Here is a 17,767-nt window from a genome sequence, read left to right as displayed (position 1 = left end):
TGGGCAGGCCATTCCAGTACCTGACCACTCTCTGAGAGGAAAAATTCCTTCTTATGAGTCTAAACCTCATCTGATCCAACTTGTGGCCATTTCCTCGGGTCCTGTTTGTTGCCTGTCAGAACAGGCCAAGTCCCTCCTCATCACAACCTCCCTTCAGGAAGTTGTAGAGTGCAATGAGGTCTCCCCTGAGCCTCCTCTTCTCCAGGCTAAACAATCCCAGCTCCCTGAGATGTTCCTTATAAGACTTGTGCTCCAGACCCCTCACAAGTTTTGTTGCCCTTCCCTGGATATGTTCCAGGGCCTCGATGTCTTGTAGTGAGGAACCCAAAACTGAACACAGTACTCTAGATAAGTTTCAACTCACTGACAAGTGGAACTTCCCGTGCTCCAGATTGTGCCAATCGCCATTTGTCTTGCTTCTGGGCACTATATATGGTCCCATCCATTTGACTCCTGATCAATTAGATATTTACAAGCTTTATTTCTGGAATGACCTAGATACTTTTAATTCAAATGTAAATGGCTGTGATTTTTTTTTTTTAGCCAAAATGGTGGCTTAGTATGCTTGAGTCCTAGTGTGCTGAATTTAATGCTGTCAGACACTGTGATATGTAAACTTGTCATTAGCCACAATGAGGATAAGAATTTTAAATTCTCAATGTAGGCTGAAGGCTGCAGGCCATATTTCTGTGGGCAATTTATGTGTTTTTTTTCTGGAATAGCTTCCTATGGGTGAAATTATTCCTAGTTTAAAGAGTTTGCTATGTATAAGCTTTGAGATGTACTGCAGAGCAGAAATGATTTGAATCTACATTCTTCACAGTTCTGCCCACCTACCTGGTTTATAAATAGCTCTATGGGTAACAGCAAAGTCCAAAGTGTGGTAGAAAGCTGCTGGGTTCTCTGAGTAAAGCTTTGTCATGTATTCATGCAGTATCTCCTTGTGAGTAGTTGAATAATGTGATGCAATGTGTTTTATCTAAAGTTAGAAATACAAATTACAGACTGTGCCCCTACTTGTTTATTCTTCAGTTTTTCTATCTCAGAAGAAAGAAAAATTTTGGGTCACACTGCATTGACATGACACTATACCATGTTTTGAATATTTAAAGTAAAATATATAAATAAACTCTGAGGACAAAAAAGTGCACTTACTCAATACCAGAACATTCACAGTTTTCTATATTTCTGTTTTTGGTTTAAAATTAAGCTAAATTTCTACATTCATCCTGCTATTTCTACCAAAATTTAGATTTAAAATGATTCCTATGTTTAGTTCATTGACACAAGTTTTGTTAAGTATGTTGCATGTCATGATATTTTCTTGCACAATCTCACTATGCCATTTATGTCTACCAAATGCATTAGCTCATAGTGAAAATTGGGGAAAATTTCACATTAAGATCATATAAAACTAAAAAAGGCATACTATAGTGACTTCACATGGGATTCAGAGAAAACAAAGTGCAGTTCTGACATGTATTACAGCTCTCAAAGTAAGAGGACCTACAGCGTATTATTTATTTATTTACTTATTTTTAAGTCAGATGCTGGTGATATTTTCTAAAACATAAAAGCAATGCTCCTGTTTTGAAGGTGTGACAAACTGAAATAGGAATGAGCTTATCTTCTCATCTTTTAACCTTTTAAACAGAAAACTGTAACAGGAATAAACAAGGTATTTTTGGCCTGAACTATTATTATAGCATGAGTATTTGGAAAAAATACCCTCTGTTGAGCCTAAATCCTACTGTGCTTTGCAGCCTGACCCTTATCTCCAACAATAGCATTTTGTTTCCAGGCAGTAACTTGTCACATGCAAGTATTTTAAGGAAAAAAAAGACAGTGAGAATACAGGAGCTCCTTTTAGATTCACCTTTCCCTCCTGTGAATAGCTGCATCTTAAAAATAGTGATGGAACTGACCACCATAATTTAAATGTGTATTTTCAAATCTACCAAAGCCTGAGGGCATGTAAGTGTCAAGTTTAGCTCATTTATGAGTTGGAATCTTACTACAAAACTGGAATTCAATTCACATCCACTTCCTGTATCAAACCTTTCTGAATGTTTACTGTTTGTTTCAAAACAAGTTGGTCTGGATTAAGAATTAGCTCATCTTACTAATAAGGGGTCTATTTTCTACTGGGCTCCAATGCTTCTATAGGCTACATGAACTTCCCTGGTATCATGCCATTCTGCCTTCTGAAAACTAGAAATGCTTTGAATTACAGCTCTGAACACTGGCACAGTCACTGAACAGAGAATGTGAAATATGACTGGGGATATGAAGCAAACGTCAGAATTTTTTCCTAAAAAATGCTTATTCTTAAATTTTGTACAAAATCTAATATCTTAGTCTTGGTATAAAAGGTTTCATCAAAAACCAATTTAAATCCAGAAATCTTTTGATCAATGTTGTCCTGTACCAGAGCAGAGCAAGTAGTCTCTTCACTAACGCTGAGAAGCTGGTGGCCACGCTCTGAAGGAACAGCTCAAAAAGTCAATAAGTATCTCATAAACATAAAAGCTATTGAAAAAAATATTAAACAGGTGATAGCCCAGAAGGAGAGGAAGGGATCAAATATGTATTTTCTTATGATGCGTGATACCACCGTTGCTCCCCAAAAAGAGAGAGAAAAAAACAAAGAAAAGAAAAAAGAAGCTGAATATGGAAGGAAAGCCATTCAGAAAGTACAGGTTATAGAATAATTTACAGAGAGCAGACAGACAATGATTTTCCTCTACTTAAACATCAGAAGATGTTTTGCTAGGATTTTATTCATGTCTTTCTTTATTAACTTTTCCATTCTCTTGTCTGAGTATATGTTGTCTCTCTCTACATCTCTGGCTGTAGGGCACAATTTTGAGAACTTCTCAGTGGAATACTGGAGCAAACATAATATATATTCCTGGACTAGCAGGACTACAGAAACTTCTATGCATTTATCTACTTTTGAGTCTACTCCATTGCAAAGAAACTTCTTTAATTATGGCTTCTTTCTCTGTGCTTGCATTGATAGTCCAGTCACTATGTTCCTTAGCACGTTTTTCTGAAACTGTCAAAATTCAAAATCTTGCAAACCAACTGCCATTATTGCTTAGGTAACAACAGTCCTCCAACAACCAACATATTTCACCTGCCAGGCTGATGTAAGCACACGCTGCTTGCAATCTGAGCTGGCTGGGGACATATTTCATGCTTAGCAAGAAGACATAAATGTATCGATGCAGTGTCATGGATAAGAAATTTATTTATTTAGGTTTGCTACTTTATAACCTGCCCACAAAACTTCCAGTTCAGAGATAGCCAGGCACTCACACATACATGCTTGTCATCAGCTCTGCAGATGCTTCTGAAGAAGAGTGCCCTGAAAAGCTGCTCTGTTGTAATGTGGTTAGATTCGTGTAATAGTAATCAGTACTCTTCTGCAGAAAATTCTGGACATTAAGTGATTCCTTGACATCTAAATAAGCTCATCAGAAATCTTATTCGCTCAGTTTATTTTGAATTACACATTATTTACTCATCATTTGGGAACCACAGAAGTTGTATACATGTAATGCATTTTTATTACTGACAAATGCTGATTTAAGAATCCTGGTTCATTCAGAGTTCAAGATCCTGAGAGTCTGGTACATCTACTCAAAGGCTTGTTTTTACTGCAACATCAAATACAGTAATTTTACTATGATCACTTATAACTTGTCTGAGTAAGTGAGATCAAAGTGATTTAGTGCTTCCCTTCATCTCTTTCAGCTTCACAATCCAAACTAAATCAGAACCTACCAACTGAACATGGCAAATGCAAGATCTTTTCTCCTCTTCATACTAAAATTCCTTGTCAGTTTTTGATGGAACTATTTATATACCTACTGTCATAACTATGTATATCAAATAAGCATTTATTTTTCTACATTTCAGTACTTGTTATAAATATTTTAATTCTGCTCTGTCAATCTAATTTGTAATTCATATATATTTCCCCATATTTTCAGTCATATTACCTTTTATAGCCATAAGCCATATTTCTACTTTATTATTTCATTTTAACTACTTTGGAAGATCTTTCTATACTTCATTACCTGCAGACTCACAGTCCTACAATGTAATCATAAAGTCAAAACTGAAGTAGTGATGCACTCATCTACATGTTAGTCCTGAATATTATTAGAAAATTATTAGAGTGGAAGTACATTCTAGAGTTTCCTTGATACATCAAAGTTCTGATCTCTCATGCAATGAAGTACTTAACTTTGATCAAAGCCATGCTGAACTCTTTATAATCATAAATTCCAGAGCATCACAGTTTTTTGACACTACTCTGGTATAAAAGGAGATTTGACCCACAATCTGTCCTATTATTACTGTGAGAATGTTTCCACCAAAACTGAAGAATGTTTCCTACTATTCACCCCCTTCTATATAACTTCACAAGGAAGAAACCTCATGTCACGGGTTAAGCCATGACATCACATCGCAGGTCTCAGCAGCCTGCAAAGTTTTTATGCCTCTTCATTGCTTTTCTCCTACTACCACTTTATTTAGTACATTTTATTAAACTGCTAACTACATGTTTGGTCTAAATAAATAAATAAATAAATAATAAGTCAGAAGACAATCTGTAGTAACATGCACATATCTGAAAGTTTTTTGCCCTGGTTTCAGCTGGGACAGAATAGATTTTCTCTGTATTGTCTGATATGATGCTGTGTTTTGGCTTTCAGAAAAAAATAGAGTTGATAACGCACTGATGTTTTACTTGTTCCTGAACAGCTGGCCTAAACTGGCTAAAGAGATGCCCCATAACATAGGATACATGAAAAAAAAAAAAAATAAATAAATAAAAAATGAGAGCATAATATTTTACTGCATTATAATAGATTTGTATGTGTGGTAGGAGAGCTTGTTATTCCTTTCTGATACTCATATTTTGTTTTCTCTGCAATTCCTGCAGGGAATCACCACCTTTAATGCGTTTAATAAGGAATTCAAAGGTATCACCCAAATCTTTTACCAGAATTCAGAGAGACAGAAATAAATGTTTTGTTATTTTATCTTAACATGAAGACAGCAATTTATTTTACAAACCTGAGAAATGTTTTTAAAATACTTTTCTTGAGATTGCATGCATCTCACAGTGCTTACATTCCTCCTGGAAATCTATTTTCAGCTTTAGACTGAAGTAAACAGTAAAGCATTTTATAGCTCATTACAGCTTAATCATTTGGCTAGAGATTAGCAATTCTGCTTCAAGAAGCTTTTTAGAGATAGAGAAATTGGGATATAATGGTTTTCAGTGTATTCCTTTCAGAAATGCTCTTCTATCTTATACTCTTCCCTTCCTCCTGTAGAATATTTTTATAGTCTAATCATATGACATAAGGGTTAACATAAACTGGGCCCTCAGGATCTAAAGTATAAAATTTTGGAACTAACCTTTTCATAAGATAGTAACACAACAAGATGATTAACCAGAGATTAGAAACAGTGATTATTTCCAGATAGATACTTAAGACAATGATTTTCAAAGGATTTTTAAAAATAAAAACTCTTTAAAAAATACACTTTCAATTTTAAATTACAGAATACCTTCACATATTTTTTCTTAACAAGCTGCCATGAAAACTGAAAATTAACAATACATACTCTGTATTCCCAGACCTACACAAAAATGCTTAGAAACTAGTAAATCTTTCAATATCGCCTCAAGTTGCACCAGGGTAAGTTTAGGTTGGATAACTGAAAAAACTTTACTGAAAGGGTAGTTAAACACTGGAATAGGCTCCTCAGGGAGGTCTTTGAGTCACCATCCTTGGGTGTGTTTAAAAACCATTTGGATGTTGTGCTCAGGGACATTATTTTTTTTCTTTTTTCTTTTTTTTTTTTTTTTTTTCCCTCCCCCTCTTCTTCTTCTCTAGTGTGGAAGTAATTAAGTAATTAATTTCAACACCAGATTTATAACACTAAAATAATCCAAGTGCTTTTTTATTTTTCATCATAGCCACAAAATGAAAACCAACTGTAGTAGTGAGATGTTTGGTGTGAATTGACAGGTACGTAGTATTCCCTGAATTTCAGATGAGCATATCAAAGCAGAATTAACTTAAGTATTCCTAGACTTCCCTTTTTTATTATTTTTATTTTGTGCTTAAAATAACCGTACATACAGACAAGTATATTTCTGGAGTTAAGGAGAAAATCCCGTTCTTTTTACAAGGATAACTTCTATATACCATATTGAGCATCACTGAACAAATTTATCATAGAATCATAGAATCACCAAGATTGGAAAAGACCTAAAAGATCATCCAGTCCAACCGTTCACCTATTACTAATAGCTCCCACTAAACCATGTCCCTTAACACAGCATCCAGTCTTTCCTTGAATTTACTTTCGTTCCACTGATTTCTAACACAACTGAGGTCAACAGATGCTGTGGGTACTCAAACTAGTTTGAATTTAAAATCAGTTGAGCAGTGCACTGTCATTACATCCACAATATATTATCAGATTTCTTAATGGCAGGAAATCTAATCCTCTGTGCCATATGGTAGATATTTTATTTTATAACTTATGGTAGACACATTAAATTCTGCTTTGTCAATTGTATGTTTAAGACAAACCTTCACAGAATTTAAAATTCTTGATAAGGTTCCAATATGAGCCTCTTCTGCCTTTCATGTTATTCTTGTTATTCTCTTGCATTTTATTGTAAAGAAATTTACTTTAAATCTCCTAACTATGCTATTGATTCAACAAACACTCAATCTTCTCATAAATACAAATCTGGAAAATAGATAAAATTTAGTATTGGCTAATGCAGCATCACTAAACTCTGCTTGCGAAAGCTTTTTCTTCTCATTTTGTATTGAAAAAATCCTTTGGCCAGAGAAAATCAACAGAGATCAGAGATAAATGAATTGGTACTGAAGCATTGGAACAGGTTGCCTGGAGATTATGAGCAGTCTCCTTCCATGGAGATATTCAAGACCCATCTAGACACCTACCTCTGTGACCTATCATAGGGGATCTGCTTTAGCAGAGGGGTTGGACTCAATGATTTCTTGAGGTCCCTGTCCAACCCCTGCAAATCTGTGATTTTGTGTAAAAAAAATTACCCACAAATATTGGCAAGCAACAATCTGATTTATTCTAAGGCATATAAAGAAAATTCAGCCTCAGTTTGATTCTGGCCTTCCTGAGAGTACTTTTACCCTGTTCCCGGTGTTAAATTAAACTAGAACTGTCTAATACAAACGTAAAGCATTTAACTGAAACAAATCCAGCTGATTCTATTTTTTTTTTTCATAAGCTAACACATGTCTAATATCAAATGTGTAACTTACCCATATATGTATGCATGTTATAATGACACAGTAAAATCAGTGAGAACTATATTTTTGTTCTATTGAACAAATGTTGTAGTCAAGACAGGTATTCTATGATTCACTCAAGCCTTCTAAAATAAAGCAGAGTATATACCCTTAATCCACACAGAAGTTGGACCTGGTATTTCAAATACAGAACAGGTAAAGTCATGATAGAGGACCAAAGGTTTCACCACTGTGAAGCAGCCAAAGATGGAAAGATGGTAGAGCAACCGCATGCACGCACACACACACACACACAAAAAAAAAAAAAAAAAAAGGAAAAGAGGAAAAAAAAAAGCTTCATTAACAGTAGCATATAAAACCAAATGTATGCCTGTGTTGAGGGTAATTTTTACCATAGCTGGTCATTTAAAATTCAAATCTGTCTTTGTAGGAATTCACCTTTTAGGATTATGTAATATCTTTTGGTTGGTCAAGGAATGAGAAGATAAAGAGAGGAAAGGAGGGGAGTGGGGGAAGACTAACATTCATTTAAAAATCTTACAAATAACATACCTGTTACTTTCAATCTGTCAGCTCCAATGACTATCTCATCTTCATCTGCAGAAAATAATACTTTTCCACCTTCACTTGCCCTCACTTCAAATCTTTTACACTGGGCCTCCACAGCATCAGCTCCTGAAAGGAAAGTGAATGATTTATCTCAGATATTTTGTAAAAACTAAAGTATTCCTCTGCATGCACAGACTGCTTTAAACACATACATGAGGCTCGGGCAAATAGTTTCAATTCTGTAAGCCTGGTAAATTGTTTGTCTTTTAAAGTTATGTTAAATGAATATATACAGTAACCTTTCAATTATTTTACACCACAATGAAATTTAAAATAACTGTGGAAAACATCTACTTCAGTGTCACATGGAAGGTAACGCAAGAATTCATAATGTACTCAAACTCGGTGAACTTGATGAAATATCAGTTCAGACAGTGCTTTCAGAGGTTAGTTCAGCCTGAAGTGCAGCTTCTTGCCAGTGGGGGAAAAAAAAAAAAAAAAAAGGATGAATAAAAGGAGACTACACCATGAAAATCAGATACTCAATGCAGAGGATAATGATATTTCTCATTCGGTTCTATTGCAAATATAAATAGCAGAATAACAAAAATGAATGACAACAACAAAGAGAAACACCACAATTTATGTCAGATTTTATGAAACAAAAGTGCCAAACATCTCAAAGCTCAAAAGATTTAAAATAATTACGAAATCAAATAGATCTATGGGATGACTGTGTAGAAAACTGCAGGTAACAAACAAACATAAATGCTTTGTAACTTATAGGCATTATCTCTAATCTCCATGTTTTGTCTGCTAAGCTACTTTTAAAAATTATTTTATTAATCAGCAAAAGCAAAACCTCTGTTCTGAAAGTAGTGTTTAAAAATGATAAACAGAATAAAGCATAATCAGCATAAGGAAAATTTCAATATTTCAGGAAATAGTTATCTAACAATTCTCTCATTACTTCCAATTAAATTTCAAATGTACACCTGGATAAACTTAGCAGTACAAATGGGTAAAAGGCAGAAGACATCAGTGACAAGGAAAAACATATTATTTCAGTTTTATTAATCTGGATCCTTCGTTTACTTTAATTTTGTGGATTATTTTCAATTTAATATATAAAAGTATATCACCAAAATATATAAGAAGGAATACTAGGAATACTAAAAATGTTATAGCTAATTTGAGGTGAAGAACTGCAATAGAAGCCCTCAATCTGCAGAATCAGCCAATAATAATAATAATAATAATAATAATAATAATAATAATAATAATAATAATAATAATAATAATAATAATAATAATAATAATAATTCTATTAAGAAATGCAGGTAGTCCAAATTACCACTGAAAGATTAATTCTAGTTTTTTATGCTTCTACTTTTTGTGGCAAACAGATATTAAACAGTGCATCACTTAGTATTACTTATTGTCGAAAGAGAGGTTAGTGTATTCAAGCCACTTGAGAGATTATTAAAAAAAAATTAATATGGATTAAGTCAATCTTTTTGATGTGGAACCAAATGTGACTGTTATTAAATGGTTTGGAAAAGTTAAGCTGCCTACAGAGCAATCAATGCTATCAAAATGGAATTCTTTTTCATTACATTTTCATTTCCCAGTTGAAATAAGAGTAATCAGTTGCATGTGCAGTATATTGTGTTATCTTCCCAGTTGTAATGTACCTTGCTATGTTCCAAAAACACTTTACAAATCTATATATTTAATACACTTCTGAATTTCTAATTCAGTACCTACAATGAGAGAATCATTTCTCTACTTATGAAGAAAGCAAACCTGAAATTTTACAGCTCCAACTTGTAGAGCAACCACACTATTTACTACGCTTATTCTCAGATTATCCAGATGACTGTATCAAATTTAATATTGAATTCATCAGTTCACAGAAACGTGGAAGAAAATCTAACTTCCAGATTCTTTATGAAATGTAATTTCTATCAAACATTTGACCACCCCAAAAACTTTCCAGCTGCACTGAAGATAAATGGAGTTTATACCAAAATATACAGTCTACTTCTCTATATATTTAATCTTGTTAAGGCAAAACTGCACCAGGTTCTCTTGTTTTGTGTCAATAGTTTATTTATTTTTTGTTGTGTCAATAATTATTTATTATCTGCTTCAGTTCTATAAAGATTAATTAAATAATTAAATAATTGCAATTCTACAAAATTTAATTCATTTAAAATATATAGATGATGTATATTTCATACTTATCCATATATCGTATACACTGTTATAAACATATGCTTGTTGTGCAACAGTCGCTTAATTGAAACTATTATTAAACCAGATGCATTAAAAATGGTAACAAGTGAAAAACAATAAGCATTATATATAATCTGGGTAGAGAGTTACAATACTGTAACCAGGATTGAAACAAATGCAGATAAAATTCCAAGCAGAAACTGTGTGAACTTCACTGAAATTCTAGTTTTTAAAGTTTTGCTTTTCAAAGTCAATATTATGATTAAAACAAAACTTTGAAGATGGAAGCGCAAATCCTGGGTAGCAGATAACGGTTTCTTTCACTGTATTGAAAGCACGTACAGTCATCACAGCTTGCTACCCAGTTTGGATTTTTCCAATTAGCAGAGCTGAATCTCTTCTCTATAAATTTTTGGTTATGTTTATTTTGCTTGGTGATGCCCTGTATCGTGTTTTCTGCTGCAGACAACAATATAAGGTGGTTTGGGTTGTTTTGTTGTATTTTGTTGTTGTTGTTTGTTTTCCTGAGCTGTTTCCACAGCATTTATCTCCTTTTCAGTTTTCCAGAAAATGATAAAACAAAACTAACAACACTTCTAGGATATGATGTATGCACCAGAAGTAATGCCTCTAATTTTATTACATTGGCCCACAGTTTCAAAAGCAGATGTTGGTTCTCCCCTCCTCATGGTCTGCAGACACATTAGTGTACTTAAATGACAAGTAGTATAAATGGAAGCTCACATGATGTAAAATATGGAATAAAACAAACAAACACCAAAAAAACCCCAAACCTAGCCTAGAAATGATCAAATTAGAAGGTGATTAGCAGATTTCTCTTTTCTTCTTAAAAGATAAGTGAATGTCAGAGCCACCACAACATCCTCTTCCTTAAAGGAAAACTGCTTTCTCCTTCCTAGAAGCAAAATAGGTAGGAAGCTTTCAGTGTCTAACAACTATAAATAGATGCCTTGATAACCCATGGGAGATAAGAGCAACAAAAGAGATTCTCCACAAAAATCATCTGTCCTACTGTTCACAAATGAAAACTCATGAAGTTTTAAAACTGTAAAGTTGGAATAACCTCCTTTAAGGTAAACACATTCCTTAGTTTTGATTTGTAAAATATGCTCACTCTGTGTTATTTTGATCTGCAACTGATGTTAGCAATTCAAGGAGGGATTACTATTCCAGGTGACTAATTAACATCCAATCTACTGAAAGCTTTTCTTTACAGGAAGAAATCTAGAAGAAATTTTTGAATATTCAGCTAGACATACAATGTCTTTTTATCATTCAGCTACAACTGCATTATTTTATCATTCAGCTACAACTGCATTATTTATCTCCCCAAGAATAACCCAACGAAAATAAAAAATATTTTCAGAGATATATTCTTTCGTCATAGAAATCTTAAATGTCTATACTACATATGCATTTAAAAGTTCTTTCTGTACCTATGATAAATTTTACGAAGACACACTGTTCCTCTAGAGATGGTGTCATTGAAGAATCTGTTTTTGATATAATACAGAATTGGAAATTCCATAGTATTCTAATAGGTATAAACTAGGACTTTATATCTCTGGGTTTTGTGATTTTCTGTAGACAATCAGACAAACATTTCCAAACTTTACTATCTACTTATACAAATCTCTTTTGAAGACAGAAATTGATAGGTAACTCAATAAGACATCTGCTAAAAATCTAATCTGAATAGTGACTCCAAGCCTTGAATGAAATTACTCCTCACCCATATTTTTGGCTTTCTGCTTCCAACTCAACATCTTTAACAACAGTAGCATGCTATTGACTTTCTTCTTTGAAATATTCTCTGTAGCACTAAAGTAAAAAGGAACATCAGAAAGATCTCACATTTCTCTCTGTTCATTTATTTATGTTAATCCATGCAAGTTAAAAAATGACTTCACATTTATTTGTCCTTTTTTTTTTGTTCTTCACCTAAGTCATTCCTAGTTAGAAGAATACATTCTTACTAATATTGATGAGCTGTCTGAACATGAGGGGAAGTTAAAAAAAAAAGAAAAAAGAAAAAAAGGAATTAAAATAAGATCTTAATGTCCTGTCAGGGACTTGTTAAAGGGCCAGATGCTGTAGGTAATTTAATAATGCTTAGCACACAGCAGCAGTCTTTTGAATGTCAAGACAAATGCACAGCACATGCAGATAAACAATATATTAGCGGTCAATATTGCTAAAGACAAAAGAATTAGTGCCATCTTTATGCAGATACATGCTGTATCCCTCAGAACCTAGATATCTACAAATAATACCTATTATTTTTTCCTTTGGAGATTTTTCTTTCACAAAAGGAAATTACTATATTCTGCTCTGAACTGGGTAGTAGTTATGTTTTCGGTATTGGCCAGCAGTGCATGGGTAAAAGCATGACAGATGGCAATGGATTAATATTTAAACACTAACAGTTCTGTACCACTATGCAACCCATTAATGACATCTTTCCACTTCTTCTACAATTAACCCAACCACTAATCAGAATTACCTGTCTACTATTCATAAAAATATTTTCTTTTCCTTTTTTTTAAAGACTGAGAATGTAGGTAATTAAGAACAGACCCAAAATATCCTTTTTCCTAATTTTCATCTGGAAATAGTGGAAATATTCAGCCTTGCATTTAACATACAGTGGCTGGGATAGAGTTAGTTTTCCTTTTAGACGTTCTTATGATGCTCTGTTTAGGATTTTTATGAAAAGAGTGGTGATAGCACACCAATTCTGTTGTTGCATAACAGTGCTGCACAGACCCAAGGACAACTGCAGAAGAAAAATCAACGTAATCCTCCTTGCATATGACCTTTAGGCTGTCAAACCTTCGGAACTTATCCCGACTTTGAGAAGGCATCTGTTCCTCCATGTTTTGATAACCTTTTGTTATCAAATTAGATTATTGAAAGAAAAACACACTGAAGACCAGGCATTTGGTGTTTCAAAAACAGAATATGGAAATGGCACAAATTTTATAAAGATAAGTATTGGACTAGTATGAAAACAACAATGCATGTTTTTGTTTGTCAGTTGCAGAAAGCAAAGGATGTCTTCACTTGATCAATACATATTCAGATACCTAATAACACAATCTGTACTTTGTACTTTAGGTAGAAATAGACTTACTGAGCTCAAACAAAGGCAAAGAAGCTGGATCAAAGGTCTAACATGGACAAGTTTTAGTTTTTGAATTTTTAGGGTCTCGGTATTTCAACAGGAAAGCTGTTTTTTTAAAAATTTAAAGAAGATTGTGAATTGTGCCAGTACGGATGATAGTAGTTCAAGTAATGGATCTTTAATGCATAGTGGAGAACTTTGCTATTGCTGTTTAGAACTGACAATGAACATGTGCTGTCATCTTAGAAAGTACCAAGAAAAAATTGCAAAAATTTAAATACCCTCTTACTGCAGCTTGCATTTGTGTCATTCCTAGGGAAATGCTGAATTTTTGATGTACCAACTGACACTGTATGCTCTTGTACACAGGAAGGAGTTTTTAGGTTAAACAGTGACACTGCTTACCAGAAAAGATTACTATTTGGTACTAAGAAGAAACAGAAAAAAAAAGCTTACCACACTTTTCATGTTCATGCACATGTTCATCTGACAGTTCATAAGAAAGATGCAAGATATATTTTAAATCATAGACTATTTCAAATATTAAACAGCAATGATACGTCCCATGTAACTAAGATACGAAAGATATTGCTGAAAAATTGATAATGTTCCTAAATGACTAAAAGCATTCTAAAATACTATGTAAAATATATGACTTTCAAGGAGATCTTGTTACTCAAAAGCAGACTGAAATACAATCCATTTGTGATATTGTGCATTTAATACTTCCTTGACTTAATTACATAATGAAAGTTTTAAAACTCATTATTTTCTAATCAGTTAATGCAAAGGCTAGTCACAAGAGCCTATGCTGAACATCAAATATACATGAAACAAACTTACAAATGAAACAGAAGTAAAAACCAAAAGATGTGTTAGTAACTTTTTTTAATTGTTTGTTTTCAACTATTAACTTTTACTACCTTCAAAGCTGAAGCAAAACAAGGTGGAAGGCTTTATATTACTGCCAGATGACTTTAATAGAGAAGTGCAGAAAAAAATAATAAAGATTAATTTCAATCAAATAACATGTTAAATTTTAAAAAGCTACTTTAGCAGACCAATGTATTGCTGGCAAAAGGGTAGAAGTTTTGACCAGTTTTCAGAGTTTTTCCTAAACCCACACTTCAAGACAATTAATCAATGGTAATAGATTCCCCCGATATCTCAGCTAAATTCATTAATAATATATCTAAACATAGCTTATGAGAGCTACTATTACAAAAGACTTCTCATAGCCCAGATAATTTTTAAGGCTTTTCTAGAGATTAGACAGACAGAAACAGAGACAAGATCACAATGCCCAGTAATATTATGAGAAGGCATGAGACTCAGATTCCAGCTGGACATTTCAACTGTTATGAGCAGCATGGCTTGCTTTCTGACTGGTTCTTGGCTCTTCTCACATGCTTTGCAGGAGGACACTTTAGGCCATATGGCCTCTCAGGCATCACTCATCCTAACATCTATGGTAATGTCCACAGTTGGAAGAGATGCTTTTACCCCACAGGAAGTACAAGGTAGCCATCCTGTACTATAAAACCACAAATTTACCCCAGTTTTAAAGCTCCAAAAATAACAGATGAGTTATACTTTCAACTTTTGCTTACATTCCTATACTTAGAATTATTGGAATTCAAACACTATACTTCCTATGCTGGCCATAAACTTTCATATGAAACACTATAACAGTTATACATTCAAATTTAATAATGTTAGGCTGTATAGATTATCTATCTATTCTCACAATCAACATGTAGTTGGCTGGTAAAACAAGGGAAATACTAGATAGGAGAGAATTATTTACCCAAAAATTAAATGCACAATTTAAAATTACTGAGCAATAGAAAGCTATGCAAATAATTTAGCACAGAAATTAGGAATTATGTGCTTGTTTTCTTAGGGTAGAAAAGGAAGAAATAATTAACGTACAAATAAAAGCCATTACCAAAATGAGAAGAGCCTTGTTTGTTTTTTCCTGTCTATTTTATTTGAAGAATACAAATTCAGAAAATTCTGAAAAAATTCTGAAAATCTCAATAGCAAACTTTGGGTGATATACCTCCTTAACAGCTATTCATAATCTGATTGCACCACTTCCTTATCATAATATCTTTTTAATGTAAAAATAACACTAGTGGATTTTTTAATATATCATAGACATTTGAAGATCCACTTTTCTTTTAGGACTACAGGTAGGCAAATTTCTCTTTTAGGGAAAGAAGAGTAATGACAAAAGACAACTACAAGAAAATGGACTGAGGTGTTTACAAAGGGAACATATGTACTGAAGTGTTTGCAAAAGGAATATCACAGTTATTTCAGTCACTTTGGAAGTAAAGGGGTAGTAGGATTTGCTACAAGGTAGAGCATAAGGAAAGCTGGGCACAGGTGACTGGCATATGTCATATAGATAAGGAGGAAGGGACTATTTCCACTTCTACAAGGTTGCACACCTCTTGCTTTGAATGCACAGTTATTTCTTCCCCAACAACCTACATACTCTTGATAGAACATGGCAATAGCAAAACATACAAAATCATGACATCAAACAAGGCGATTTTCTAATGAAAAACCAAAAATACTTGAATACACAAAAGAAATTTTGTGGTTAATGGAAGAGTCATCAAATGTGACTATTTATTTGAAAAGCTTATAAATTCAATATAACATCAAGAATTTTCTGTCGCTTCTCTCAAAAAAACAGGAGGTTTTTGAAGGGAGACAGGAACAACACATTTTGAATGTTAGGTGCCCACTCATTTATTTGATTTCCAATAGCAGAATGTTCAGACTTTAGATGATTGTACTCTGGTAGTTATGTATGTCTAGACCAAGAAATGTTGCATTATAAATTTCACATTAACTCTATATGTATTCAATATTGAGGAATTTATACAAAAGAAAGAATGTTCATGTAAGTAAGAATAAAGGCCATACAAACATTATGAGAAAAACAGAAAGATGAGGAATAATTTAGCAAACTCCCCCTTCCCAGACACTGCACCATCAGCAAACCCATTAAGAAGCTTACAGGTGTTCACTGTAATAATTGTAATATAAGAACATGTTTTCATCAAGCCTTTGTGATTTTATAATACTGGTTTATAATGTGACATTTTTAGATAAAATCACTGTTCACTGTTAGATTCACTCAGCAAGAATGGTGCCAGCAATAAGAGTATCTTACATATTTCAGCCAAAGTGATAATCTGCCACAGGTAACTCTTCTTTTTAGCAATTAGATAAAGTAGAAGGTTTATTAATGCACCTACCAGATGAAACGGAACTGTGTTCCATAAAAAAAATGGCAAGTACAATATGGCTAGAACAGGTGTTTCCTCATCTGTACCTGCTAGCTAGACTGTTTACCTTTGTACACTCATTTGATGTAGTTATTCAGGAAAATCAGTGCAGATGGTGTCTTGCTCTACGAGGTATTTGCTAAAGGTTTTTTACAATGAGGCTACAGTTTTCAGTTAATATGAAAGCTCAGTGTAGATCACAAGAGTTTAACTTAAAAACTTTACCAGTCAGGATATTCCGACTCAGAAGGAAAAAAGGTTGATAAACAGAGCTTAACCAAGAAATAAAGTAGAAAAAAAGATTTGGAGTCTAAGGGATACGTCCTCAAATTTATGCATACATTATTATGTTACATACACTTGGATACATTTCATCCTGTTCCCACTCAATATACATTGTTTTATGACTTTGCCCTAGTATTCTGAACAAGGAATGAATATCTTCATTACTATGATTGCAATGAAATCATAATATATTACTTCAATAGTAATCATATTTATTAACAGTAAGTAGAATTGGTGACAAAAAATGTTTATAAATTGTGGAAAATAATAAAGGCGGGGAATAAATGCATTTAAAGAAGAATCAAAACAAAGAATCTACAGGGAAAGAAATAGGTAGAGGATTTTTTATTTCTATTTCCTTTGGAATGTTGATTGGGTAATATTTTATACTTCAGAAAATATCAGAATGTTTGATGACAGGCAGTATGAACACTTTCCATTTAAATATTCTGGTGACTAGGAAAGCATTTGAGTTTCTGTTTTGTTTTGTTTTTTCATTCTGATACTTCAAATAATTTTCAATATATGATGGTACAAATACATTGTAAGAATAATGGGAACAAACCAATTTCCACTGAAACAATGGGAAAATGACTGAACTTGCAAGAAAATGATGGTTATCTTCTCTTTGAAATTGTTGTTGAAACACCTTTTGCTGACTTTTTTGTTTTGTTACAGCTGTCTAAAACATAATCTTGTCTTATTAAGCTATGTTTTAACTATGTATGTCCATTCCTACTTTCTCTGCCATCAGCTAATATGCCATCAGCTAATATGTTGAATTATGCTTTTATGATCCACTGTTTCTTTTTGGAATATGGTGACAAGAGTTTTTCTGATTCCAGTATTTTATCCTTTGTATTAATTAAGCTATTCATAAATCTAAACTGATATATATAACAGTCAAT

At 33.3% G+C, this 17,767-nt stretch overlaps 1 protein-coding gene across 13 annotated transcripts in view; it reads right to left on the bottom strand.

Moving 5' to 3' along the window:
- SGCZ (sarcoglycan zeta) overlaps window positions 1-17,767 on the bottom strand; it is a 321,764-nt gene that overhangs the window by 30,644 nt on the left and 273,353 nt on the right. For all 13 annotated transcript variants that reach the window (XR_014945428.1, XR_014945429.1, XM_085545371.1 and 10 more), the window contains one exon: window positions 7,890-8,012. Coding sequence is in view for 11 of the 13 variants with exons in the window: in XM_085545371.1 (XP_085401497.1) it covers window positions 7,890-8,012 (123 nt within the window). In the remaining 2 variants the exon portion in view is untranslated. The remainder of the gene's footprint in view (window positions 1-7,889; window positions 8,013-17,767) is intronic.

This window comes from Coturnix japonica, chromosome 4 (assembly GCF_054131305.1).
Source record: "Coturnix japonica strain WE chromosome 4, WE-NBRP24, whole genome shotgun sequence".
Lineage (NCBI taxonomy): Eukaryota > Metazoa > Chordata > Aves > Galliformes > Phasianidae > Coturnix > Coturnix japonica.
The sequence above is the reverse complement of the archived record's forward strand: the minus strand, read 5'-3'. Positions and strand labels throughout refer to the sequence as shown.